Source organism: Micromys minutus, assembly GCF_963924665.1.
Source record: "Micromys minutus genome assembly, chromosome: 27".
NCBI classification, from domain to species: domain Eukaryota; kingdom Metazoa; phylum Chordata; class Mammalia; order Rodentia; family Muridae; genus Micromys; species Micromys minutus.
In genome coordinates, this window is record NC_137962.1 from 30,239,589 (window position 1) to 30,265,967 (window position 26,379).

The 26,379-nt window shown below is 46.6% G+C and overlaps 1 protein-coding gene across 6 annotated transcripts in view; it reads right to left on the reverse strand.

Annotated features, from left to right (window-relative positions):
• Positions 1 to 957: 957 nt before the first annotated feature.
• The window catches only part of PPP6R2 (protein phosphatase 6 regulatory subunit 2), a 60,830-nt gene continuing 35,408 nt past the window's right edge, over positions 958 to 26,379 (reverse strand). For 3 of the 6 annotated variants that reach the window (XM_080939520.1, XM_080939524.1, XM_080939519.1), the window contains 19 exons: positions 24,954 to 25,019; positions 22,040 to 22,152; positions 21,585 to 21,698; positions 18,300 to 18,426; positions 17,221 to 17,373; positions 13,449 to 13,664; positions 12,121 to 12,185; positions 10,421 to 10,536; positions 9,081 to 9,166; positions 8,515 to 8,595; positions 8,067 to 8,164; positions 7,807 to 7,864; positions 7,386 to 7,510; positions 6,960 to 7,123; positions 5,943 to 6,099; positions 5,764 to 5,852; positions 4,839 to 5,034; positions 1,927 to 2,154; positions 958 to 1,836 (listed from right to left, as the gene is read on the reverse strand). In XM_080939520.1, the coding sequence (XP_080795646.1) occupies positions 1,788 to 1,836; positions 1,927 to 2,154; positions 4,839 to 5,034; positions 5,764 to 5,852; positions 5,943 to 6,099; positions 6,960 to 7,123; positions 7,386 to 7,510; positions 7,807 to 7,864; positions 8,067 to 8,164; positions 8,515 to 8,595; positions 9,081 to 9,166; positions 10,421 to 10,536; positions 12,121 to 12,185; positions 13,449 to 13,664; positions 17,221 to 17,373; positions 18,300 to 18,426; positions 21,585 to 21,698; positions 22,040 to 22,152; positions 24,954 to 25,019 (2,301 nt within the window). In that variant the 3' untranslated portion in view covers positions 958 to 1,787. The remainder of the gene's footprint in view (positions 1,837 to 1,926; positions 2,155 to 4,838; positions 5,035 to 5,763; positions 5,853 to 5,942; positions 6,100 to 6,959; positions 7,124 to 7,385; positions 7,511 to 7,806; positions 7,865 to 8,066; positions 8,165 to 8,514; positions 8,596 to 9,080; positions 9,167 to 10,420; positions 10,537 to 12,120; positions 12,186 to 13,448; positions 13,665 to 17,220; positions 17,374 to 18,299; positions 18,427 to 21,584; positions 21,699 to 22,039; positions 22,153 to 24,953; positions 25,020 to 26,379) is intronic. The other 3 variants (XM_080939521.1, XM_080939523.1, XM_080939522.1) reach the window with 3 other exon arrangements.

Consider the following 26,379-nt stretch of genomic DNA (forward strand, 5'->3'; position numbering starts at 1 on the left):
AAAGGACAAAAGTCACAGACCCTGGACAGAAAGGAGCATGGGCTCTTAGGAAAAAAGGTCCTCAAGCAAGGTAGCTAGGCTAGGGGGAATGTGGCTAAGTGGTCAAGGGTCTTAGGCTGTCTACGTCTACTCCTTCCCTGGGGTTACTTTGGAGGTCCCTGATCATTCTCTTAGACTGTTGTGATTTTTGTTGCTGGGCTTATTACTGTGAACCTCACCAGGACTAGACTTCATTGGCTGTGCACTTGCTCTCAGGGTTGGGGCAAAGGGGAATGAGTGCTGCAGATATTGGAGAAATGTCCCAGGGTCACTGTTGGTGTTGAGGGCTAGCCACTGGAAATTTGGCCCTGCCCAGCTCTTTTAAGGTGGAAGGTGAGCAGCAGCAGGTACAAAAAGGGGCAGATCCAATGAAGATGCCAGAGGGTAACCCTTCTGTGGTGGGAGGTGACTTCTGGTCCTCACGATTGGACATGGGGCAACCTTAGATCTTTGCTGGAAGTACAATCAGGACGCCATCAGGACAGACTCTGGGGAGGAAGAGTCCTGCTCTCCACATTTCAGGTGTTGAGTCAGTGCTGGGGAAGCAGCTGAGACCCTCACTGAGGAAAAGGTGAATGTTGGCAGAGGCCAAGGGCAGAACCACAGACCCAATGAAGGAAGCAGGGGAGCTGCAGGGCAGGAGGGGTATGACCCTTAGGACTGACTCACTTCCAGAGGGATACAGCCCTTGTACACTTCCCAGGCTGGAACTTGGGGTTGGCTGGGGCAAGCCTTCACATAATGGGTGTCACTGTTCTGACTGTTAGGTAGAGCTTTTCATTTCTGTTTCAACATGAGTCCCAACTACTGAGAATGAGCCTAGGGATAGCAAAGGTGTCCACACAGGCTGAGGCTCGGCATCTGCAGCCTAGCAATAATACACACATTCTCGGTAAGAATGATACTTTTTATTGGGGGTTGGATGCCCTGTCAGAAGGTCCAAACATTAAAAAAAAAAAAAAAAAAAAAAAAAACAAAGAAAAAAAAAAGACAACATAGACTTTTAGACTCTTCCTGGACAATATGAGCCTGCCCGGTCTCTAAGCCTCCCAGTGCTCTTCTGTGTTCACTCTTATATGTCTGATGCAGCTCCAACACCCACCCATGTGTGCCATTCTGCCCTGCTGAGCACAGAGACAACTCTATCAGGTCCAGAGGGTCTTTTGTTTTTAAGGCAGTCAAAATTTGTAGCCTGATTTAATGCTAGCTCCCAGGAGCCTCTGGGCAGCTAGAACTGGGGTTTGACCTTATGTGGCCAAACTAGTGCCAGACCCCCATGTATTATTAGTGGGGATCAGGTCTCTCCAACTCAGGCCTTTACATCTGCCCTGAGCCAAGAGAGACCCTGTACTGTAGCTGGGTACAAAGTGCAAAAAACGGCTTTTCCTCCATGCGTTAAAAATACAGATGAAACCAGAGCTTGGATATCCTTGCCCTTCCTGCCCATCTGATGGTGCTGGCACCTTAGGATCGTGTTCCCTCCCCAACTCCTGCAGGTGGAAGCTGCATGTCAGGGACCTCAATGCCATACCAAGACCTGGACCAGGGAATGGCCAGGTCCATCCTGTCTTCCAACAGGACCAAGGGCAGGCAGGAGAGACATGAGTTGGGTCATCCAACTGGTTCCACTGCCAGCTTTACCAAATGCAGCATTTATTTTAAAGTTAAATTAAAAAAAAATTGCATCACCAGGTAGTTTTCTTAAAGAATCAGCCTGACCAGGGCGGGCCATAGCTGGGTGGCAGCAGTTACACAGGACCATTTAAGGCAGCTCCTTCTGGCAGGGCATCTGTCTTCCTGCATAAATGGGGAAGAGGCAGAGTTGCAGCATGTGAACTTCTGAGGTTCATCCAATCCCACCTTACCTTCTTTGGCCAATTTACTTACCTGTCCTTTGTCATTGTCCCCAGGGTGGCAACTACGGCTGGGGCTGCTGTGGTTACTGCCTTGATAGGTCCTGGAGGGACTGCAGTAGCCACTGAGGAAGAGACCACTATGGTGGCTGTGGGAGAGCCTGCCTTGCTTGGTGCTATGGTAGCCACCGCAGGACTGATGGTCACTTCTGAAGGTGCAGGGCAGGCAGGGGCTAACCCGGTGATGTCGGGACACTCAGCCCTGTGTGGCAAATAGGCTCCAGTTATGGGTGCCCCTACCTCACCGCTGCCTATTTCAGATATACAACCAGAAAAGTGGCTTGATTGAGCTAAGGGGCCTGTAAGCAGCACACACAGCTTCTTTCTGCTATTTTCTGTGGGGTGACTCAGGAGCTACAGATGGCTTTGTATCCCTGAGTCTCAGACAGTGGGACAAGCTACATACATGACTACTATGACCTCAATTCCTCCTATAAGCAGCACTCAAATCCTGACAGCTGTAGTTTCATTTACTGATGGCCCCCATGTTGCTGCTTAAATTCAACTCTACCCTTACGCTATCTAAAGGGTCCCCAAGGGCCAGGCACGCTGGTACATGCCTTTAATCATGCAGTTAGGAGGCACAGGCAGGCAGGTCACTAGTCTGAGGCCAGCCTAACTTACCTAGAGAGTCCAGGCCAGCCAGGGCTATAAAGTGGGGGTGAGTGGGAGGGGTAATATAAGGATTGAGGGCCTTCATGTGCAAGGCTAGCCTAGCCTAATTCAGCCTAACCACGAGTAGCAAATGGATCCTTCAGAACAGATACCTAGCTCTGTCCAGGAGCAGGGCAAGCAGGGAAGAAAGGGAGTTGTAAACGCTGAATAAACCTTGGCAGTGGTGCAGCAAATTTTAAGAATGGCTTTGTAAAAGTTTTACTTTGTCTTTTTGCAGCAGGGTTTCTCTAGGAAGGATTTAGAAAAAGTATTTCTCTAGGAAGGATTTAGAAAAAGGATGAAGGTTTTACAAATCTAAACTTTTAAGGCAGGCTGTTAATTGGATGTGGTGGTCTTCCTCAGTAATCTGATCACTAAAGAGATGGCGGGCGGCAGGAGGGTTGTAAATTGAGGCCATCCTCTGTAACACAGCAAGACTCACAAACCAGCCTGTGTACGCTCAACCCAAGGAACTCCAGTCTAGACTTTTCCTCTTAGTTCATTTTATCACATCTGAATAATAATCAAGTGGACAAGTCTTGGCTCTCCATTTTTGCTCTTCTGCAAATGTTTTAGATGCAGTGTTGTTGGCTTTAGGGTCGATGTCCTGCCTAGGGTTCCTAGAACAGAGCCAGGGCCTCAGTGAGCTTTGGACATGAGCATTCAGGTGCTGTGGGTACAGAGTATGAGACCATGAGCCCCAACTACACACAGCAGTTCTCAACCTGTGATTCTCTACAATTATGTTCACTGTACCAAAGTTCCAGTTACGTAGCAATGAAAATAATTTACAACTTGTGTCACTACAGCATGAGAAACTGTATTAAAGGGTCATAGCAATAGGAAGGTTGGGAACTACTGTGTTACATCAATCATGGATTCCAGCTGGTTGATTTCCCACTGTAGCTGAGGGAAACACTCAAGGCCCAATATCACAGAGGACCCTCCAGAACGCACACAAGTGGGCAAGGCCTACCCTGTTTGTGAGGAGTAGCCAGGGCTGGTAGGACCCAGGGCCTGAATGCATAGTGGTGAGCTTATGCTGGGCAGTCTGGCTGGTGCCCATTTGTGTCAAGAACAGCCTGGTGTCGGGCACATCCCAGACTTGGAAATGTAGGCAGGAACAAGATCAGAAAGCCCACAGATGATATTCATTCAAGAGTAAGTGCAAAATCTAAATCAAAATGAGCAAATGAAAACCCACATGGACCTACGGTCAAGAGCCTGGTGTAATCAGTGCCTTGTCTCCTGGGAGAGTCTGGTTCGGAGATGACTACTGCACCCTGAACTTTAGTGGAGATCCTGCCTCAGGGCCTTCTTACAGGCCACAAGCCATTTTCAGTATCCTGTATCCTTATGCTTCTGAGCCTTACCACCTGCTTTCCCACCCCTGAATGCCAGGAGGCTGTGAACTTCGTGGTAGACACAGGGACTTAGTTATGTGGAATACCCCCGAGTTGATGGGTAGCTCCTTGACTCCTTGGTCCTATCTTCTCATCTTGACCACTCAACATAGAAATGCTTGCTGAAGTGGCTGGATCTTTTTGGGAGGGTAATGACATTCCTGGTTTCTTCCCTAGGGAAGGAAGGCCTTCAGACACCTCAAACGAACTTTGGCTTGTCCACCTACAAGTTGCTTCTATTTCCCAGCCAGAGCTCAGACTATAGACCCAGTCCCCAACCCTAAGATGCATTTTGTTCTACTGTGTGAGTGTGCAGGGCACCTGACTGGAATCCACAAGTGCTCTACCACAAAGGGCACAAGACAAAGGTGGGCAACAGGCCTTTCCTCCACTGTCTGGGACAACCCTAGACACCAAGGAGGTTAGCCAGTCCCAGAGCCTGAAAACCAGGTATTCTCTGTAACTGGCCTCTGTAGTAGAGACTGTCCTCCCAAGTTCCTGGGGAGCTCATGGGACACTCAGATTCTATCTTCTACTCTGAATCATTTAAAACAGAAAATACACTGTTGTCTATGAAGTCTGGCCCTCCAGTTCAGCCTTCCTCTTAGTTAAGAGGCACTGTCTTTTTCTAGAGACAGCCTCACAGGATCATTAGCCATGGGGCAGCAGCAAGGAATTCCAGTCTGGCCTCCACTTGTTCTCAGGGAGCTGAAATCTGGCAACTGAACCCTGTTCTCAGTGGCTAAAAGGCCAGCGACTTGTGGCCCTCAGCTCAGAAGCCACACAATGTTCACTGGGCCCTCAGGAAAACTTGTCATTCCCTTCACACCTGCCAGCAGCAGCCTCCGCTGTCCTGGGTGGCGGGGAGGCCTTTCCAGTATGGCATGTGCACACAGCTTCCACAGCACCCGCTGCCTTCTCATCATCTTCACTGTCAGATCCCCCAGAGGAGCTGCTGTCAGAGGCTACCAGTGGGGCCTTCCTAGTGACACACACGTTCCAGGCACAAGGCGAGGTAGGACCAACTGTAAAAGAAGAAACCCTTCGATATCTGTGAGGGCAGAGGAGCCAAAGAACACAGCTATCATGGCCTTGAGGACCCCAGATTTCCATGAGCCAGTGTGAGAGATGAGAAGCAGAAACAGCTCATGTTGGCTTCCTGAGTGTTACATATGTGTATCTGCATGTTTGAAGGAACCACATAAACTGCTACCTTCCATGTGGACTGCCCCAGTACTCCACAAGATAGAAAGTGTGTGTGCTCTTCTCAGAGGGGAAGCAAGGGCTCAGAGAAGCCACTTCAAACTAATGTCCAGGAGAGACATGTCAGGAGTCCTCTCACATGCCCTAACCCAGTCCAGCTGCCTGGGAAGGAGATGGAAGCCAAGGACGTTTCAGTCAAGTCCCATGTTGGCTTCCCATCAGGGATAACTAAACTATGTGACTCAAGGATGCATGTGGCTTGTAAAGTACAGATCTGGGCCATGGAGCCTGATTGGACCTGGTTCTGAAGGCACCCTAGTGGGCATGTTGCCCTACCCTGTACTCCTAAAGCTGGAGGACCCTAAAGCTCTTCCTGTATTGTACAGTAAACAATACATGGTAACTCCAATCCCACAAGTATTTAAGGATCCCAACACCACGAAGACATAGCCACACCTGGGGCCTTGACCACTTCCCACCTTCTCAATGGAAAAGCCTTGTATTAGGCCTGGGAACTAGTTAAGGCAGGTGTCTGAGTTGCTGCTACTCACAGGCTTTCTCTGGGCCTGGACTCTGGCCACCCTCAGCATTGCTGTGGTCCATGTCCACAGGAGAACTGCACCGGGGCCCTGTCTCAGAGCTATAAAGGAAGATGAGGACATGCTGAGCCCACTGGGCAACACTGGTTCTGACACCCAACAGACATGATTCCATTTCTGATGTTTGTTACCAGCAGAACGGCTGGAAGTCGGTGAATTTGGCCCAGCCTTTCTCCTCTGCAACTGAAGGGCCAGCTGCCCATGCACTAGAACCCAAATCCCTCGCAGCTCCAGGCACTGCAGACAGCGGGTTCACTGGCTCATCAAAAACCGCTGTCCATGTAGTACCTGCCAGAGGGAGATGCAGCAGTCACGTGGAGATGGGTAGAGAATCAAGAGAGATGAACAGGAATGAGATGCTCCCAGCTGGGAATTCCCCAGAAGAACCCCCTCTGTCTCAAGTATCAGAGACGGCAGCACTCCTCAGTAGTGCCTACTGGTGTTTGCAAAGGGTAGTATGGCCTAGAACACTTGGGTGTAAGGGCCCTTATAAATTACCTAGACAGGGTCCTGTAAGCTAACCACTGCCACAGAGCGCATGTGTGTGCATCAGTGCTTGCTGATGTGGTGCCTCATGATATAACTGTAAGGCCCTGTCTGGCCTCCAGGAAGACTGATGGTAGAAAGTAAGCACCATCTCACCTGTCCCAACTCAGGTCACAGCAGGCACTCTGCTCTCTCTTGGCATGGGTGGCCTCTACTGTGGGTGTTCCTGCCCTTGCAGCTTCTCTTCAGCCCCAGCTAAGGTGCTGGCAACTCCTAACAGAAAGCTGGCTTCTTGCCCGTGTCCTGAGTCTCTATAAGCACCCCAGAGTAGATAAAAGGGGTCTCTAAGAGGTAGCATATGGTAGGTGCTCCCGAGTGCATCTGAGAGATGGCAGACAGCAGCACACAGGTTACATGGGTCTTCCCTTCCCTAGCAAGGACAGCGGGTACCAGCTGTGCAAGTGTAGATGCAGGTACAACAGAAGGTACGAGAGCACCAGGCTCCTGACTCAGTGCAGAGCAGACCCCAAATGAAACCATATGTGCATGGGGGATTAGGTCATCTACTACTAGGAAAATAGTGGCTCCAAAGGGAGTCCCTCAGCCAAGTCACCACACCCTGTCCTTAGTACCCATGTCCCTTGTACAGGCTTAAGTACTACCTGCTGAATCACTCTCTGAGCAAGGACCTTCTTTCTGTGTAGGGGATGAAGAAGTGGCCACTCCAGGTACATTCCTAGCTGCTGCTGAGCCAGTCTTCCTGTCCTGGCCTGCATGTTCCAAGGCATTCTTTGGGTAATTTTCTGAGACATGAGGGGCTCCAAACCTGGGCAGACATGAAGGTAGCAGACGTTTGGTGAACCCTGGTTAGATGCCCAATGCTGGGGAACCTGTGATGGCTCAGGAATTGGGGCCAGGGTTAGATACAGGATGTCTAGAATATAAACACTACTTGGCTTCCAGCTGCAAGAAGAGTCACTGCCCCTCTAGGTGTTGGAGCACTTCTAACAGTGGCTGGATATCCAGTGCTTAATCTTGTGCCTGCTCCCCAAGGGTGGAGGCTTCGAGAGAATGAGTAAACCTCACACCTGGCTCTGGCCATCACCCGGGCTGTGCATCGAGTCTCCTCATCCTCCCAAATGTCCTCCTCCTCATCATCATCGAAGGGCTGGATCCGATCACTGCAACAGGCTTCAAACAGAGCTGCACTTGGCTGTAAGACAGAATGAGGAGCTGTTTTCTGGAAAATCTGTTCCCAAAGAACTCTAGAAGGGCTAGCTCACAAAACATGACTGACAGACAGCATAGGAGGAGGCAAGGAGGGAAGCTCTGTTCCCAACTCCCATGGAAGGAGCCTCCCAGTCTTGACACACAGATATACTGGCCAGGGCCCCATGGTCCCATCCACCTGTGACAAGGACCAAGTTGTGGGCACAGCCTGAACTCTCTGGTCAAGTGTAATAAAATGCTGCTACGCCCTGCAGCCCTGCAGCAGCCCCCGTCACTCACACTGTCCTCATCGGCTTCAATGTTGAAGTTGATCTCTGCAATCCGGTCAAATGGGGCGCTGCAAGAACAAGGTCCCTCAGTGCCACCTCTGCTCCAGTAGGCCCGGCTGCCCTCGGCAGTAGGTGGGACACTTGCTATCTCCTCAGGGACAGTGGCCCTCACTCTTGGCAAGATCATTTGGAGCTGCTCCTATGGTGCTGTTTCTCAGGGAAGAGGAAGTGCTAGACTAGAGCCTGAGCCTTCGTGGTGGCTGTACTCACTTGATGTTGTCATCCTGGTCTGCAAACTCCTCATCATTGAAGCCAAACTGATCCACAAAGTTTGCTGTCATCTGCTGGATCTGGTACTCAGAGAAGGCCTGGCAGGAGAGGGTGCTGCTATGGAACAAGTTGTAGCCTGGTGGCTGCTCCTCGGAACCCACTCCACTGCTCAGGAGTGAATTTTCCCAGAAGTTGAATGTTCACAGTAGTTGAGCAGTTGCATACAGAAAACACCTCCTTAGCTGGCTTTCAAGCTTAGTGTCCCCAGGAGTCTCACCAAGGTAATGTGACTTAAGGGGTATTCTCCCAGGCCCCCCTCCCCCCCAGATGTGCTTGGAGATGAGTTACTTTTCTCTTTTGCTATGCAATGTCATGGGAACTAAGAACTACCAAGGACACAGGCTCCAGAAGGGCCCGGCAGGGTGCAGAGTGCCGGCCATGCCCTCACCTGCTGAAGGGACAGCTCGTTAGGGAAAGTACCCTCAATGTCCTCGTCCTCACTTGAGGAGTGAAGGTGGTGAGTGCTCACCTAAAACACAGGCCAGATGGGGTGGGCATGTGAGCTAGCCAGACGCCACCCAGTACATTCCAGCCAGAGCCCCAGGCCCCACCCGGCCCAGCCTGGGTCTCCCCCTCCCCAGCACCCTCCCACACCACAATCCCCTGACACTTGAAGGCCTGTGCAGCTTACTGCAAGGAAATGCCAAGTGAGGCCAAAGCCTCATGAAAGAAAGCCCAGCCTCCCTAGTCTAGGTAATTCCCTGGGACCCAAGCAAAGTCCTTTGCAAATAAGCCATAGCTCTGGAGAAAGGAGATCAAGAAAGATAACACTAGCTTTGCAAAAGAGGTCCTCAGGGAGCCAGCTCTCTTGGACACAGCCATGTAACAGACTGCAGGCCAGAGGCTGAACCACATGTGCATCCTGCCCGTGTGCTTTCCTCCTCCATCTGTGTTGCAGCGTGGGACATATGGGACTGTCAGTGGTCACTATGGAAGGAGCCCCAGCTTCCTCACCAGGTCCACAGTGTTCCTGCGGTTAGTCTCCATCAGTGTCTCTTCCACAAAACTCTCCCAGCGTCCACGGCAATCTGCAGGGAGCCCTGCAAGGTAAGTGCTACTCATAAATCCTTAAGAGTACCCTCAAAAATATGGCACCCGTGAGTCCCAAGGGTAGGGCACTCAGGAGCTAGCAGGCAAAGGCTGGTCCAGAGTGGGACAAGATACGCATCTATAATCAGCCTACTCAAGACAAACAGAGGCTGCAGATAGAAGTAAGCCCATACAGCAAAGGGGAGAGCTAATGTCTACACGGTTTAGGCTACAGCAACTCTGAACAGGGCAGTGCTCATCTTGTTCTACAGAGACCTCAGGGGGCATGAGAATTCTGTTGTTTTATGTTTTCTGAGACATGGTTTCACCATGTAATTCTGGCTGTTCTGGAACTCAGTATGTAGACCAGGCAGGCCTCAAACTTCTGAAGATCTGCCTGTCTCTGCCTCCAGACACTGGGATTAAAGTTTATGCTGTCAGGCCTGGTCTGAAACTACCTACTGGTACATATATACACCCTAAGAATCTGAGGAAGCAAGCACCTTCCTACTGCATTCCTTCTAGGCCTGGAGTGTGGAAAACTTTAGCCTGGGCCTGAGCTAGGAACACGAACCTTCTGCTCACCCTCACCTCCCTAAACTGGGCTCCAAGCCCATTTGCTTTTCCCTTCTAGCAACAAGAGAGCTACCCTGGCTTGCTCACTGCTCTGCCCTGCTGCCCGCTCATCTTGTGTGATGATGGACCAGCAAGTTCAGCTTCACCAGACTGTTGAGTATAACTAAGAAGGTGCACATGCAAGTGGCCTCCAAGATACCACAAGGAAAAAATAATTCCTCTGGTTCTAGGTCACAGGGAGGACCACTTCCTTAACTCACACTTACTGAGGAGGTACCGCATAAAGGGATGCACAGAGCAGTAGGCACCATGTTTGAGAACAGGAGCTCTGCTGTTTTGCCTGGGGCACAGAGTTCAGGGTTCCAGGTCTTGCTGCCCACAACCTGCTTCTAGGTTCTATCACCTACACTCATGGCCTCCTGATATAAAAAGTAGGCAAGGCCCTCCAAATTGTGTAAGTTGAAAACAAGACAGGAAGGTGAGTCAGGAACTCTAGTACAGGCACAGCTCTGGAAAGCCTATGAGCATGAGCCTGGTGATTGCTCAGGGCTGTGAAGCCCAGCACTGGAGCCACACGAATTGTCCTTGGCGGGCTGAGTCTCCTATACACTACAGATCTCTGCTCCATGAAGAGGACACCCAGCCTACCCTGAAAAGATGACAGAGGGAGGGGAGAGTAGTGAGCACACCTCGGATAACTTCACTGATGTGTGTCTGCACCGGGCCCTGCTCCAGGTTCTGTACAACTGCGTTGGCGATCCTTGTGAGATGGCCCATATTCCCACGTCTCATGCCACCTGCTGCCCTGTAAGTGAAATGAACTATTAAGGTGGTCATTCAGTCCAGGTTTTGCCCAAATTCTTGCTGGGAATACCAAGTGACAGGCTTTCTGAAGGTCATCTTCAGTGTCACCTGTAACCTGGGCCTTTGCCTACTCTGCAGGGTAAATTTTAAGGAAACAAGCTAAGCAGTCAGTGCCTAAGCAACAGCCACAGCTCTAGGACACTGATGATTAACGAGCATGTGTGTGCATTAAGTTCAGACCACAAGTCACTAACGAGACTGCTTACTTTGTGGTCCATTTATGGACATGAAGATGGAAGCAGAAAGCTCAGTGTTGGCCCAAGCTCCACCAGAGGCAGGAGTGACAGAGCAGCTTACTCAAGACTGATGGCGACACAGCTTGCGCTGGGCACATTGTTTCTGGGACATGGTCACTGTTGGAGCTGGGTAGGGCCTCCACACCTAGTAATCAACTCTAGCCTCTACTTGTGCACCCCACAGGTCCTAGGTGATAGTTCCACAATGTATTCATACACTTCTGCACTCCCATGAGCTCTGCTCAACACTGCCTAGAGCCCTCCCGTTCTCGTAGCACAACAAATGGATGAGGGTGGCTACCAAGCCCTGAGAAACACAGAGCACTGCTTCTGGGTGGATGGAAGACTCAGACAGAAGCGACAGAAAAGCTAATGCGTCCCTGTGCCCAAGTGCCAACAAAGTGTGTTCCAAGTTTAGTAAAATCAAGAATGGTTACAGCTGGGGCTGGAGAAATGGCTTATCAGTTAAAAGCACTGGCTGCTCTTCCAGAGGACCTGAGTTTGAATCCCAGCACCCATATGGCAGCTCACAACCATCAATAACTCCAGTTCTAGGGGATCCAGTGCCATCATCTGGCCTCTGAGGGTACTAGCATATACCTGTAGTGTACAAACATACATGAGGTAAAACACTCACACACAAAATAATACACTTAATATAAAAAGGAAAGAATGGTTGTAGCCAGCACATGGGAAGCTGAGGCAGAAGTTCTAGGCCAACCTGGGCTATATTGTAAGACTGTTTCAAAAACCCAAAACATTGGCTGGTTGTAGTGGCACATGCCTTTAATCCCAGCATTCATTTGGGAGGCAACAGCAGGCTCCTCAGGATCTCTGAGTTTTAAGTTTGGTTATGTGGTAAATTCTAGGATAGCCAGAACTATATAATGAGTCAGTCTCTCTCTCTCTCTCTCTCTCTCTCTCTCTCTCTCTCTCTCTCTCTCTCTCACACACACACACACACACACACGCACACACACACACACGCACACACTCACAAGTGCACAAAGTACAAGTGAGACAAGTGGGAAGGGGTCACTTACCCACCACTGTGTGGCCCAGCCACTATCACTCAGTGTGCCACTCCTCTCCAAGCTTCCCTGCGTCCCCCTGCCTGAGCAGCCCTTACTGCTTTACCCAGTAGCAAGATCCCTTCTAGCACAGTCCCAGGCACATATCTACATTAGACACTGCTGATTAGACACTCCTGACATGGAGCCTGGAGTCTTGTGGTGCCCAACATCCTGGTGAGATGCATCTCTGGCCAGGAGGGTTCCTCAGATTCTTACTGTGTGTGGTCATTGGCTTCCCAGGCTTCCAGGATCCTCTGTACCAGGCAGCACTTCTGGAACAGCTGTGAGAGCAGAGCGGCAAGCAGTGTGAGAGGGAGCCCCAGGTTCACACTGCCTCCTAGGTGCCACAGGCAGTGAACTGGCAAATCAGCACTGAAGACCCTGTAGCAATGACATCACTGATGCTCAAGGGCTCCAAGTCCCACGTTACTGAATGGCCTGAGAATGAAGACCAGGATATATAGTAAAGGCACTCTATGCTCCTCCAACATGCTAGAATGACTTCTGCCTCCCCTCCTCCTAGAGCCTCCACCTATACCTCTGAGCACTTTCCCACCAGCTCTCTGGGGCCCTCAACATTTTCTTTTCTTCCCACACGAACTGTTTTCTTGGATGTTTGTTACAGACCCCAATTCATGCTTCCATGTCACTATCCAAGGTCCCTGTTGGTCTACACGACCTCTGAATAATGCTCCCTGTTCCAGGGTAGCTCTTGCCATAATAGTTGCATGTCTCATGGCTGAGCTATAAAGTGTGGGCCAAACTAAATGCATCTTCTCCAGTATTAGCCCCAGCTAGGTCTGCTCACAGGCTCCCAGGATACCCACCCCAAACTGAGACCTTCTAAATCCCATCAAGCACTGCTGTCCATGAGCCCTTTCAACAGATACCCAGAAACCCTCTCCCAAACTTCTGCCCTCCTGTGAGCCCATAAGGTCCAGAATGTTCTTTACCACTTTAGAACTGGGCGGCTGTCAAGTGGGTCTCAGCCCAGGTACAGCTTATGGTCCCAAGCTGTTTTCCTCCTTTCTTCTCTGGCAGACATTCATTAGAGCTGCTCTCTGCCAGGGACAGTATTAAATGCTCATGTCAAAAGGACACTGAGCTGCAGACTCTACCCTAGGGTGACCTACTCAGGTTAAGGATGAGGTGACAACTATGGTTATTCTCTGGAGAATAAGGGAAGTTATGAAGAAAACTGGTGCACTTGGCTTCATAGTCTAAAGTTCCAGAAAGCTCTCTTATGAAAATTTAACTCTTGTATTTTCCTTTGTGTTTAATTATAAAGATGGATTTAGCAAAGCAGGGGCTACTTCTGAGCACAGCCATGGGAGTGCGGCATTCTAGGTAGCTGCCACAAGATCATTGCAAATGATGCCTTGCCTTCTCTTCTCCATCACCAACTGAATGTTTCTTTACAATTTTGTGTTCTTGTGGGTCAAAGATGGCAGCACTTCTGACCCATGGGAGGGTTAGGAGATAACACATTAGAACCTGGGAAGTGCTGGCTGCAATTGGCACAACCCCACATGGCCTGGACTTACATGGGTCACCATTGTGTTCTCAGGAGGGCTGGTGATGGATGGGGTGGTCTCCAGCTTCCCATCCCCATCTCCACTCCCCTGCAGAGGCTCCACCTTGCCATCTGATCCACTAGCTTCTGCCTGCTCCTCCCGCGCAGCATGGGAAAGAATAGCGGCTATGCATAGTTCCACTTGGAAGTGCAAAAAGTTATTCCAGGTGTACTTAAAAAACAAGTCCTGAGTAAACAGAGGACAGAAAACAGTCTTTAGATGAGTCTGCTCCAAACAGTTCAACTACCGAGGTAAAGAGGAAACCACTCTCAAAACTTCGTCTGCTGATTTCACAAGAGCACAGTGACTAAGGCCCGTTTCTCACAGAGGAAGTTCTTTGAGGTCTACTCCGACTGATACCCTCTTGCTTGCTACTCCGTGTATGTCTCAATGACCTCCCCTTATCCAAAGTACTGCCTTCTACTTTTTATGGGATATTTTTTGTTCTTTCAATTAGAAGCTTAACTAATTTGGAGTATTTTTTTTCTTTTATGGTGTCTTTATTTTTCTATAGAATTTACACTCTGCACTTTATATTTTTTACTATAGTATTTTTAAAATTATTATTCAACTCTAGGCATTTACATTTTCCTTCATTATTTTGTCTCTAACCAGTGAATAACCAGAGCATGTTAAACGTGGGACTCCACCCAGGATGAGCAAAACACGTCTCCATAAGAGCATGAGACTTCGGGCACCTCTAACTGGGATGGAGTGTCACTGACAAAGTTTCAGCAAGGACCAGTCTTGGGCCTCCTCTGGAACACAGAGGATTAAAGATACCCTGTCTCCCACAAAGCCTTTGCCAGACCAAGGCTGGCGAGGAAGGAAGGTTGAAAGCTGCAACTTCTGACTTTTCCACTGTTGCTGTGTCCCACAGACAAGGTAGGGTTGGGGGAGGGTTACAGCAGCCTACAGTCCCAAACCCAGCTACACACAAAAGGGTATGTGCTAGGTAGAGAGGTGGGAAATAAGTCTGGGCCTCTTTTTTATACCAAAGATTACTACGTCAAACAAAGAAGTTATCTATTTGGCATACTTTTCAAAACAAAACAAAACAAAAAAACAAATCACAATCCCTTCCTGAATGTGCGCTGCACACCATTAATCCCAGCACTTGGGAGGCAGAGGTAGGCAGGTCTCTGTGAGTTCGAGGCCAGCAAGATCTACATAGCAAGTTTCAGGCCATCTAAGGGTACATAGTGACACCCCATCTCAAAGACAAAACAAAAAATGAAAACTCTAAAACCTAAAGTTTTCACATAAATTATTAGAGGTGAGAAATTATTCATAATTCACTAATATTGTAGGATGCAAAGTCAACACACACAAAATTGCATTTCCACACAGAAGCAATAGCCAACTAGAAAAGGAAATCAATACTAAGATGTGACACATGATAACATTCAAAAGAATAAAACCCCTGAGAGTAAACTAACGAGGCAAACCAAACAAAAAACAAAGCAAAAAAAAAAAAAAAAAAAAAAAAGCCCAGTGTACCCAAAACTACAAAACATGCTGTGAGAACTGAAAACCAGACTCATGTATTTATTTATTTTTGACACTAGGAGTTGCAGGGGTCTGTTTTCTTTGTTGTCATTTTATTTTTATTTAATTAAAAAAAAAATGTCACAGGTATTTGGTTTACACATATGTCCTTGGAAACCAGAATAGCGTAACAGATTTTCGGGGCTTGAAGTTATAGATGGCTGTGAGTCATCATATCGGGTCCTCTGAAGGAACAGCCAGTGCTCTAGACCACTGAGCCACCTCTCCAGTGTGAACAGGAGTCTGAACATTATCTAAGTACTCTGTCACTGATCACTATACTCTTAGTCCCAAAGAAGATCTATTTAAACAAATTGAAAAACCACTGATATTCTCTTAATTGATGTTACATTGTATGATAAAGAAATAGAGGAAAGGGTGCTGGAGAGATGGCTCAGTGGTTAAGAGCACTGACTGCTCTTCCAGAGGTCCTCAGTTCAATTCCCAGCAACCACATGGTGGCTCACAGCCCTCTGTAATAGGATCTGATGCCCTCTTCTGGTGTGTCTGAAGATAGCTACAGTGTACTCATATATAATAAATAAATAAATGTTTTAAAAAACACAGAAATATTTTAAGAATGTGTTTCATTTTAATCCCAGGTGTGGTATGTAGGGCTGCTTTGGACTGTCCACAGCAGCTAACTATAATTTGTCTTGTGCTCTGGCAGGGAAGTGGTTTTACTACCTGCAGATCATTTCTGTGATTGCATAACATTTGAAATCCTGGGGACTTTACAAAAAATATGTAAGTGGCAGTCTCAATAGAAGGGGTTAAGCCAGCCAGTTGGTGTCTGGACAATGACGGCTGCAGTTTGTCAAGTCATTATGCACAGAGAGGAAAAGAAGATATTGGATATCCTGGTGGCAAAGATCAAACTTGCCCCAAGGAATTCTGTGCCCCTAATCAGCAGGAAATAGTCTAATGATATCACCCCTCACCCCTTCCCTTCTGTTCTTTCTTCTGTCCTATCTAATACCCACAAAGTAGCCAAAAGTCCAGCTATGACCTTCTTCTACTACCCATCCTGTATTTCCTCCACCCTTGGCAAGCACCTCAGCAGGTCTTAGCTCTTTTCTGGAGGAATGACTCATATCTTCACTCCTGATGGGTCTGTGCCCTTTCTGATCATGCCTGGATTAGGTTGTTGCAGTTTCACATTGATTTTAATCACAGGACACAGTAGCACTGAGACACTCTAAAGGATCTCCAGAACTCCACACATGATCCTTCTTACTTTCACTGTAGAGAAGCAATCCAACTTCCTTCTAGCAATCTGGACCAATCACCCCTCCTAACACTGTTACTTTCTTTCTTAGCTTATTGACTTAAGAGTATCAGAAAGTGGCCAGGGGCAGGTCTGAGGTTCCAGTTCAATGAAACATTTGTTGTGGCTCCTGGCAGAAGCATTTCCTTCTCTGAAACTAAAATTTCTAGCCAGAAGAACTTAAGGTGGGAGAAACAGGAAGCAAAAAATGTCCTAGTGGGGTGACAGAATTTTGATTCCACCACCCATGTATCCTGGCTGCTGGATGTACTAGACACTGAGTCTTTTGGAGAGTCTGCTCTGTCCCTCAAGGCTGCTGCCCCTAATGTAACTGTGTCTGCAAAAGTTTATTCCATCTTTTATCAGACCAGCTGCTCCAAGGCGGTAAAAAACATGGTAAGATCAATAATCTACAGCCACTGGATAGCTTCTTGGCCATTTATTTACGGTTTTAACAAGAGCTACAAGGATGACTATTTTAGAAGACAAGGACCTTCTCTGTCAGGACCCTTCTGTTTTGTTATCTACCTATCTGTCTGTCTATGCAAGTATGTATGTATGTATGTATATATGTATATATCTGTATCTATCTATTATATGCTAATTTATTGATTGGGTTTTCTTTGAGACAGGATCTCACTATGTAGCTCTAGCTATCCTGGTACTCACTATATAGACCAGGCTGTCTTAGTGTTCACAGAGATCCGCCTCTCAGGATGCTCTGACTTAAGAGAGGACAAGACCAGACACCTGTCCTCTGCCATCCCTGTGTTGCTCAGTGCGCTCTATCAGAGACCCACGATGAAGTCTCCTTGGCAGGTCTTCTGTCCAGATGTGAAGTGCCAGCCCTGATGGACTCATCTCCAACTTCAGCTGTAGACTGTGTGCCACATACAACAAGCAGAGCCAGCTACCGTGTTGACTCACCAGCAGTAAGTCCATAGTGTTGAGCCGGCAGAGCTCCTGGTTGATGCTGGCCGTGTTTGTGTGCAGGAGTGCAGCCATGAGGCGTGCACCATGAAGACGAGCGTTCCCCAGGGGCTCTTCTAGCACACCAATAGTGGTCAGGATTGCTTTTTTCTGCAAACATAGGAGACACACCCAGCTGGAGTCTTAGAACCAACAGGGGGACTCACCTATGATATGCCTGGCCTAAAGAGAGTGGGGCATGATCAAGACAGGGCTGCCTATATAGGTGGTGACAGAATCCAAAAGATGAAGGACCAAAAGGAGTGGATAAGGCTTCTCCGACTGCTATCCAGGTCTACTAGGCTAAAGGACCTTGTGTGTGTACTATGAGCATGTGTCTGTGCACTCCTGGGCACATGTATACTACAGTACATGTGTGAAGGTCAGAAGGCAACTTTGTGGAGTTGATTCTCTCCTTTCATCTTTATATGATTCCCAGGAACCCAAGTCAGGTCATGAGGCTAACACAGAAAGCATTTTGCCTACTCAGCCATCTCATGGCCCCAAGTTTGCTTCATTAGATTGGATTCAGATATTTTCTGACCCATATGTGTTTAGCAAAAAAGAGTTCTTGCCTCCGTGAATCCTTCCATATTAATGGGGAGACAAGACAATAAATCAATCAGTAAGTGAGGTGGGTATACTAGGAAAAGGGCTGGAACTGTGCATGGGAAAGGACTATAATGTGAGACTGGTGGGCAGGAAGCAGTTGAGGACCTTTGTGAACTTTACCCTCTTTGGCTTAACCCAAGAACTTCCCTGAGCTGTCAATCGAACAAAAAGTTCCTCCAGGAATCACCCTTGGCTAGATATGCTCCTGACTAAGAGGCTAGGTAACTTCATGCTTAGTACCTGGGAAGTCTGCAAATGTCCTAGTAGAGGCAACATGAGTATTTCTAGCTAGTGTATATTCTAACAACTGCCCAGTGGTTTCCAGTTAGCATCTTGAAGGGCAACATCGAAGCACATACCGTCTTGTCCTCTGCACTACACCAGCCCACATCTCTAAGGTCCAGTCATCCCTGCAGGCCATTTACCTTTGGTGGGTTGAGTAGCAGCTGATGGAAATTCTTCAGCCACGGCTCAATGCCATGCAGGATGCTGCTGCTGACAGAATATGACCTTTCCAGTCCCTGAGAAAAGGAGTCCACCAAGCCTTCTGTTCTGTGAATAAAGACAGCAGACAGAGGTGTGGCAGACATGCTGTGTCCCGTGCATACCCCATTCACCTTGTCAACATTCTATTAAGCATCTCCCTAAAAACATGTCTGAAAAGGGACATTACTCAACTTCTACACACCATTTTCTGACTGGTGTACTCTTGGCCTCTTAGCCAAATGTTTCTGAGTGAAACCCAAGACTACAGGGAACAGGAAGGGACACAGGACTTGTTGCCTTGTTGTCCCCTTAGTCCCCACCAGGGGTCCTCAGTCCCCAAGTGAGAAACAAGATACACTGGCCACGTAATTTCTTTGCTTTTTCAAAACAATTCCTCTGATATATATATTTAAATAAATTTTTAATTAATAAAAATAAAACAAAATCAATGCAGAGAATCCTAAATAAATACAGAATCAACAAATTAGAGAGATTATCCTTTACTTAACAGTTGTAACTTGTTCTGCCATGTTTTGTTGATATCCGTGGGAGGCTTTCTCTTTCTCTTTCCTTTTTTATTTTAAATTTTTAAAAATTGAACAACTTTATTTTAAAAAAAAGATAAATGTACAGATTTTAAAAGCATTTTTGCATAAAAGTATATGAATACATTTTTGTCAGTACTTGATTTTTTTAAAGGTTTGATAGTGTGCATTAAAATCTTATTAGTTACAATGAACATAAAGTACATGTAAAACAAGATGTAACCTGGAAATCCATCATTCTTTTTTTTTTTTTTTCTTAGTTACGGTATTTTTCTCTTTCCTTTTTAAAGGAAACTTTTTTGGAAGGAAGCAGAGGAGTAGATCTGGGGGAAAGGAAAGGTAAGAGAGGGGCTGGAGGAGAGGAAAGACAGGTGTATGAGATATAGAGGAGTTGTATGAGAATAAGAAATCAAATGTAAAGACAAGCAAGTAGTTACTATTTCTATTTTGTATTTTTTTCTCTCTTTAAAAAAAAATTGAGGGGTGGAGAGATGGCTCAGCGGTTAAGAGCACTGGCTGCTCTTTCAGAGGTGCTGAGTTTAAATCCCAGCAACCACATGGTGGCTCACAACTCTCTGTGATGAGATCTGATGCCCTCTTCTGGTGTGTCTGAAGACAGCAACAATGTACTTACACACATGAAATAAATATACATGAAATAAATAAATCCTTAAAAAAATTGAAAGAGTATCTTAGTAGCCCTTGGCTGACTTAAACACCACCACCCCACCCCACCCCTGCCTCACTAGTGCGATTAAAGGCATGGACTGCCATGCCTAGTCCTATTTCTGGTTTTCTAAATTTTATACAGTTCTCTTCAACACATGTAGTGCTGAGTTTGGATTTCAAAGGTGGCCTAGGTGGCCTAGATTTGTTAAAGAAATCAAAATACTAGTTGCATAAGTAGAGAAAATGGTTACTTATTTTTAGGCAACACATTAATATTGATGGACTGAGGTATTCTGGGAAATGATTTACCTAGTCTCTTATCATTTTAAACATAACCCTGTATTGAAAAAGCACAATGTGGTCAGTACTAGGAGATAATGAAGTTCTTTTCAACATGTGGACATAAGGCAATTGCCTTGAAGGAGAATTGGAGCATTACTTCCAACATGTGATAGAAGTCAGAAACACCCTGGAGACAGTGCACTGGGTGCAGAGAACCTTGATCTACTAATAGAGTTTCAAAACCTTCTGAGAGGCTGAGGGGGGCTCAGTGCTTAGCAATACCAAGATTCTAATCCACTCTGTCCTTTGTGGCCTGATCCTCCTTCCATGGGGATCGTGGGCAAATAAGCTCTACTACTGACCCCTATTTCTCTATCTGTGACTCACAAGGGAGAGCAGGTCGTCTTTGTTTAAGTGACTGTGACCGCACCTAACCTGCTGTGATCCCAGGCCCAGCCTGAGGCCCCCAAAAGCTTCACTTTCCAGAACTTATATCTGGGTCCTAAAAGGTTTTTGATAACTTGAGTTCTCAAACAAATTCAACCTTCTTCTACACCAACTCCCGTCTCCTGCTTTCTCCTGTCTTAGAACCAGCACTTTACGGTTCCTGATTCAAATGGCCTCTGACAGCAGTCCCGAGGACAGCAGTGTGGTGGCCTTCAACACTGCTCTATGCTTTTGCTCACACTGGGATTTTCTTCTTGTCAAAAAGTATCTCTAACTAAATGGGGCCTCTCAGAGAGGACCTCCCTGACCACATATTTATCTTCCAGGTCTACACAAACTCTCCTCATGTCACACACTTCCCACACCGAATCACCTGTCCCTATACTATTTTCTAGGACAGACAGGATCACTGGGTTTAAGTTTTGTTTGTTGGGCTTTGTCTCTTAGGACTCCAAGCTAGGTATTCAAATAGCAACTGATGGATGAAAAAGAGGTGAAAGGCAGTGAGGGCTGGGGCAATGGCTCAGTAGTTAAGAGCACTTACTAGGTTTGGTTAACAACACCTACATGGCTGCTCAAAACCACCTGTAACTCAAGTCCCAGGAATTTGTTGTCCTCTTCTGGTCTCCACAGACACTGCACCCACGTAGTATATATACATTCTCACACAGGCAAACATTTACACATGGTAATGAATACGTCTTAGCTAGGCATAGTGGTATGCACCTTTTGAGGCCAGCCTGGTCTACAAAGAGTTTCAGGACAACTGGGGCTACATAGAAAAACCCTTTCTCAAAAACAACAACAAAAACCAAAGAAGTGAAGGACATCCCAGAAACAAAGTGTCTTACTGAACATATAGCAAAGATGAGCACAGCATGCTTCCTTTCCTAGCATGAGAGATAAACTTATGAAGAGCAAGTAACTACATGCTGGAGCAGAAGCCCTCCCTAAAGAGGTACGCATGCACACACATTCATGCATTGTGCATGCTGGCCAAAGCAGTACCTAGAGAAACCACACACATTCCACACTCATCTATAAACACATTACAAACTGGCAGCAGCTGAGTGCCATCAAGCTAGGGTGAAACTATGCCTGCTAGTAAGGATCAAAGAGCACGTAGCTACAGCTACAAAGGAGACCTTTCAACCAGCCAGGGTCTCTCTCCACATAACTCATATAACCAAAAATTTAAAACAGCATGTTGTGGCCCTTCCTAGACACCCATATCCTCTGGCATAAGAGCAATGTATGCTGCTTTTCAAAGGAAAGGCTCACCCAACACGCCTTGGCTCCAGCAAGGCCAGCAGCACCTGCATCCCACTGACCAGGCAGCTCTCCGTCTGATCCCCACCAAACATGTTCTTCAGAAGCTGCTCCACACATTCCTGCCTGTTGGGCACATGCAGAGGTCACTACCTGGTAGAGTAGACACATAGACATAATGCAAGGACACTGTCTTCCCCAGAGGCCACCATAGCACCCTGAGCCAGGTGAGGCCTTCATTCTGGCTTTGTTCAGGTTCAAAGCCAGGTACTCCAAGCTTGCATAACACACAAGCCCACTAGTTCCAACTCCCTGAACCACCAGGGCTTCTAGTGATAATCTCTTCCTGGGCTCTGAACCTGAGGAATTAATCCAATTCTGAATTAGTGATGGCAGTGTCATCGCCTGTGTTCAAAACAGGCTCCAAGACATGTCCATAATTCAGAGTGAGGCCCACTGTCACTCACGACTCCAATGCTGTGAGGAGGGGATCTGGCTCCACAGTCTCCTGCAGCTGACTGCCCTGGTCTCTGCCCAGCCTGATGATGTCACAGAGTGCCTGAGAAGCATTTGACTGCCTCTGAAAAGACAAGGGAAACAGGCTCCCCTCAGCAAAAGACACCCATCAGCCACATCAATCCTGCTAATGTATTTCCTGAGCCATTTTCTATAAAGATTCCTGAGATGGTTCATTTGAAAGTCGTGTGTGTGTGTGTGTGTGTGTGTGTGTGTGTGTGTGTGTGTGTGTGCTTTGCCCATTGTCAGTTAGACTTTTTAAAGACATACAAAACACATCCCCAGGAATTAAAAATGAGGCCCAAAATAGCCAAGTATGTTATATACTTTGTGTCTATTTCATACCTTTGATTCGTATTCTAAAATGTAATGAGTATATAACCAAGTTATTCTGCATGTTAAATTTAATATTAAGTAGTTACTGTTATTTACAGTGAGTCCTGTGGGCTTGGAAAAGCATGATAAATCACTGAAGGGAAAAAAACAGAGAACTCAATATTCCTAGGGAAACATAAATACCGAGCCACACCTCCAGCTAAGATGTGTACTTGCTGAGAACATTTGTGGGTGGAGATGTGAATAATCAAAAGAGAAATAGCTTGATCTTTGCAATATCATACAAACACAGTAGAAAAGGAAGAAATATGTGTGTGTGTAAGAAAAACAGATTTTTAAAATTGTAAGGCTTTCAGAGAAAATGAAGGTAGCCAGGTTGGTTCTGTGACCATAATCTTGCCTTCAAGACCAGGGACAGGCCAGTCACCCTGTGACACTTGTATCATAGTAGGCTCTGCCTTTTGGAAGACTACTATAGGAAATCCTCGACACTTCAACAGTTTCTCTCCCAGCTGCTGGGTGGGCTCAGTGGGCAGACAGAGGCCAAAGCAGGATGGTCAGGCAGCGCTGAAGACTTTGGACACATGCCAAGTATATGTATAAATACTTAGAATGCATAGCAAAGGCCCTACTAGGATAAAACTAAACTTTCTGCACTGATTTCAATAGGAAGGATGAGGATGGCTGACAACAGGAGGACTATTGTCACCTGTGATATGTTGACATATATTTTTCGGTCTTTGTCCACAGTTCCTGGCTCATGGTCTACTCTGACAGTAGACTATAATATCCTCCTCATTCCAGAGGGCTCCTGATCTAAGACCTGGAATAGGTAATGCTGCACAGAGGCCAAGAAAAATCTGAACAGACAGGCCTTATTGGATTTTCCTCCTAAAGTCTATTAGTAATAATCCTGTGCAATAAAGTCTCAAAATAAATAAATAAATAAAACCACCTCAGAAAAACTGGGTTTGGGGAGTTTCTGAATAGTAAAACTTATGAAGGTTCCTGCAGAAAAACACACCTGGAAAAGATAGGGAAGCTCCACACCCATTCTTCCATACATTACCCTATGTACCTTCTCATATTCATGTGTATCATTTATAATGTCCTTTATATTAAACCAGAAATTTTGAAGAGTATATAGAGAATCCCATGTCTAGCTGGTCAAGCAGAAGCACAGACATAAGGCAGCACAGTTAAGATGGTCCTGGGGACTAAGCCCTCCCATCTGTACAGTCTGCTACTACCCAGCAAGTGTCAGAAGGGAACTGAATCACAGGTCGTCTGGCTGGTGTTTCTGAGAACTGAATGCTTGGCTTGGGTGTGAGAGGCCTTGCTCCTCACCTTTGTCAGAAATAGTCTTGTGTGGTAAGTTTAGTAGGAGACACTGAATGGGAGTTAGATTTTGTTTCTGTGATTGCCTTACATGCTTCTAGGGAAGCTTCTAAAAGGACCCTAATTAACCCTTCATGCCCTTGTAAGTCCAAGTCCTTGAATGTATGCTAGACTTGAACATTCAAATCCAGTGAAAAAAATGCATTAGAGCAGTGGTTCTCAACCTGTGGGTTGAGATGACATGATCCGCACATCACGATTCATAACAGCAGCAAAATCACCCTTATGAAGTAGCAATGAAGTGATTTTATAGTTGGGGGTTACCACAAGAACATGAAGAACTGTATGAAAGGGTCGCAGCATTAAGAAGGTTGAGAACAATCATTGCTCTAGAAGGAGGGCCATCATTTCTAAGCTGAATTTATATTAGTCTGTGTAGGTCCAGTTCACTTCTCAAAGCTAGCTAGCTCAGTGTGAGCCCTGCTGTCCACTCAGAAGCCTGCACTGCACAGAACTGAGGGTTACCTGGACAGAAGTCTCTGAGAAACTGAATGCTGCTAAAACACTTGCACCTATGGAACTGGATCTTCTTTCAGTTGAGTCCTGAAATGACTGTAATCTTATGAGAGAGCCTGAGCAGAGGAGCCAACAGACCATGGCCAGATTCCTGACCAGAGAAACTGATAATGGCGGTGATAAAAGGTACTTGTTACTGACAACTCAGCTACAGGGTGATTTGTCATTCAGCCATGGTTAACTAATGCAACCTTGTTACAAGTATTTAATCATATACATATATGAAATGGTATGTGTGTATATAAGTGTGTAAGATATATGTATGTATGTGTATATCTATAACTGTTTTGGAAGCCAGGTCTCACTATGTAACCATGTAACATAGTCCAAGAACTTACTATGTAGACCAGGCTGGCCTTAAGTTCACAGTGATCTGCCCACTTGAGCTACCCAAGGGTTGGGAATAAAGATGTGTTCCACCATGCCTGTCCTACATTTGTTTTTAGTAAAAACAAAATTACCCAGACATTAGCATTTGATTAAAGAAAGAAAGAATCTAATGGTCCTCTTCAAAGGAAAGGAGTGACTTGCCCCCTTCACACAGCAGCATGTTTTCCAAGAGCCTGGGTGTGGGACTGTCCATGTAAGAAGGTGGGCTCTGTGAGCATCACTCACATCTTCATCCTGGTGGGGATGGATCAATTCCACAAGTCTCTGGATGATTTTCTCTTCATTAAGCCACTAAAAAGGGGGGTGGGGATGGGGAGGGAGAAAGTCCAGTTAAGTATTTGCTCATCTAACCAAATGGAAAAAAGTCCTTTGGTACAGCAGAAAGTCGTGTGCTTAGGTCTCCTGGGATGGAGTCTGACATGCCTGTGTGACATGCCCAGAAAGAACCAAAATGGTTCAATAAACTTTGGGAATAGCCAAAGACACTTTCCACCTATCCTGATAGTGCACACTCCCTCTGCTTTCAGGACACAGGGCTTATGAAACCTGTGTAGAGTACAGAATGAGCAGAATGCAGTTCAGAGACCAGCTGGGTGTGAACAGGAGACAACCCTCAGCTCCCTGTAGCATCTGGACCTTCCTAGGAGCTGGAAGAACATGAACTTCCCGAACTCCCTGGTGTGCCTGTAGGAACATTGTAAAGACTGAGGCTGACACTTTTTCAAGGTCAAAGTAATGGAGACTCAAAGAGATGGTGTCAGGCCACAGCGCACCTGGCAGGCATGCTTTACAATTTGAGTACCACAGGTGAGAGGTGAAAGGCAAAAGGCTGTGTGGACTTCTATGGTGGTTTCAATGAGAATAGCCCCATAGGATTTTATGTTTCAATACTTGGTCCCCAGTTGGTGGAACTGTTCAGAAAGGATAAGGAGATGTGGCCTTCTGGAAACGATGTATTACTGGAAGCGAGTTTGAAGTTTCAAAACCTCTTGCCATCCCCAGTGTGCTCTCTAGTGCCTCCTACTTGTGGTTCACCATGTGCGCTCTCAGCTGGTCCTGCCACCATGCCTTTGTTCTACCATCATGGGCTCTAACCCTCTAGAACCAAAATCCCAATTTTAAATTTCTTAATTGCCATGGTCATTTCAGGCACGGTGTCACATGCCTTTAATCCCAGCACTCAGGAGGAGGCAGAGATAGGTGGATTCTATATAGGAGGCAGAGATAGACTGTCTGGTCTACAAAGCAAGTTCTAGGACAGCCAGGACTACACACAAAAACTCTGTCTCAAAAAATCAAATATAAAAGAAAAAGAAAAAGAAAGAAAGAAAGAAAGAAAGAAAGAAAAAGGAAAACAAGGAAGGAAGAAATTGCCTTGGTTATGGTGTTTGTAATGATTATTCTTGGTTGTCAAATGTAACCCCCCCCCAAATGGGCTATACCTGTGAGTATTTTTTTTTTTAACTTAATTTGAAGTGGGAAGTTCTTCTTCTTCTTAATAGTACAGAATAGAGTTTATTCAGGTCATGGGGGAGTTAAGAGGGTGGTAGAGGCGAAGAGAGGAGTAGAGGAGTAGAGGCCGGCCATGAGCACATGGAGAGAGGGGGGAAAGGAATGGGGAGAGAAGGGGCAAGGTGGGGGAGCAAGATAG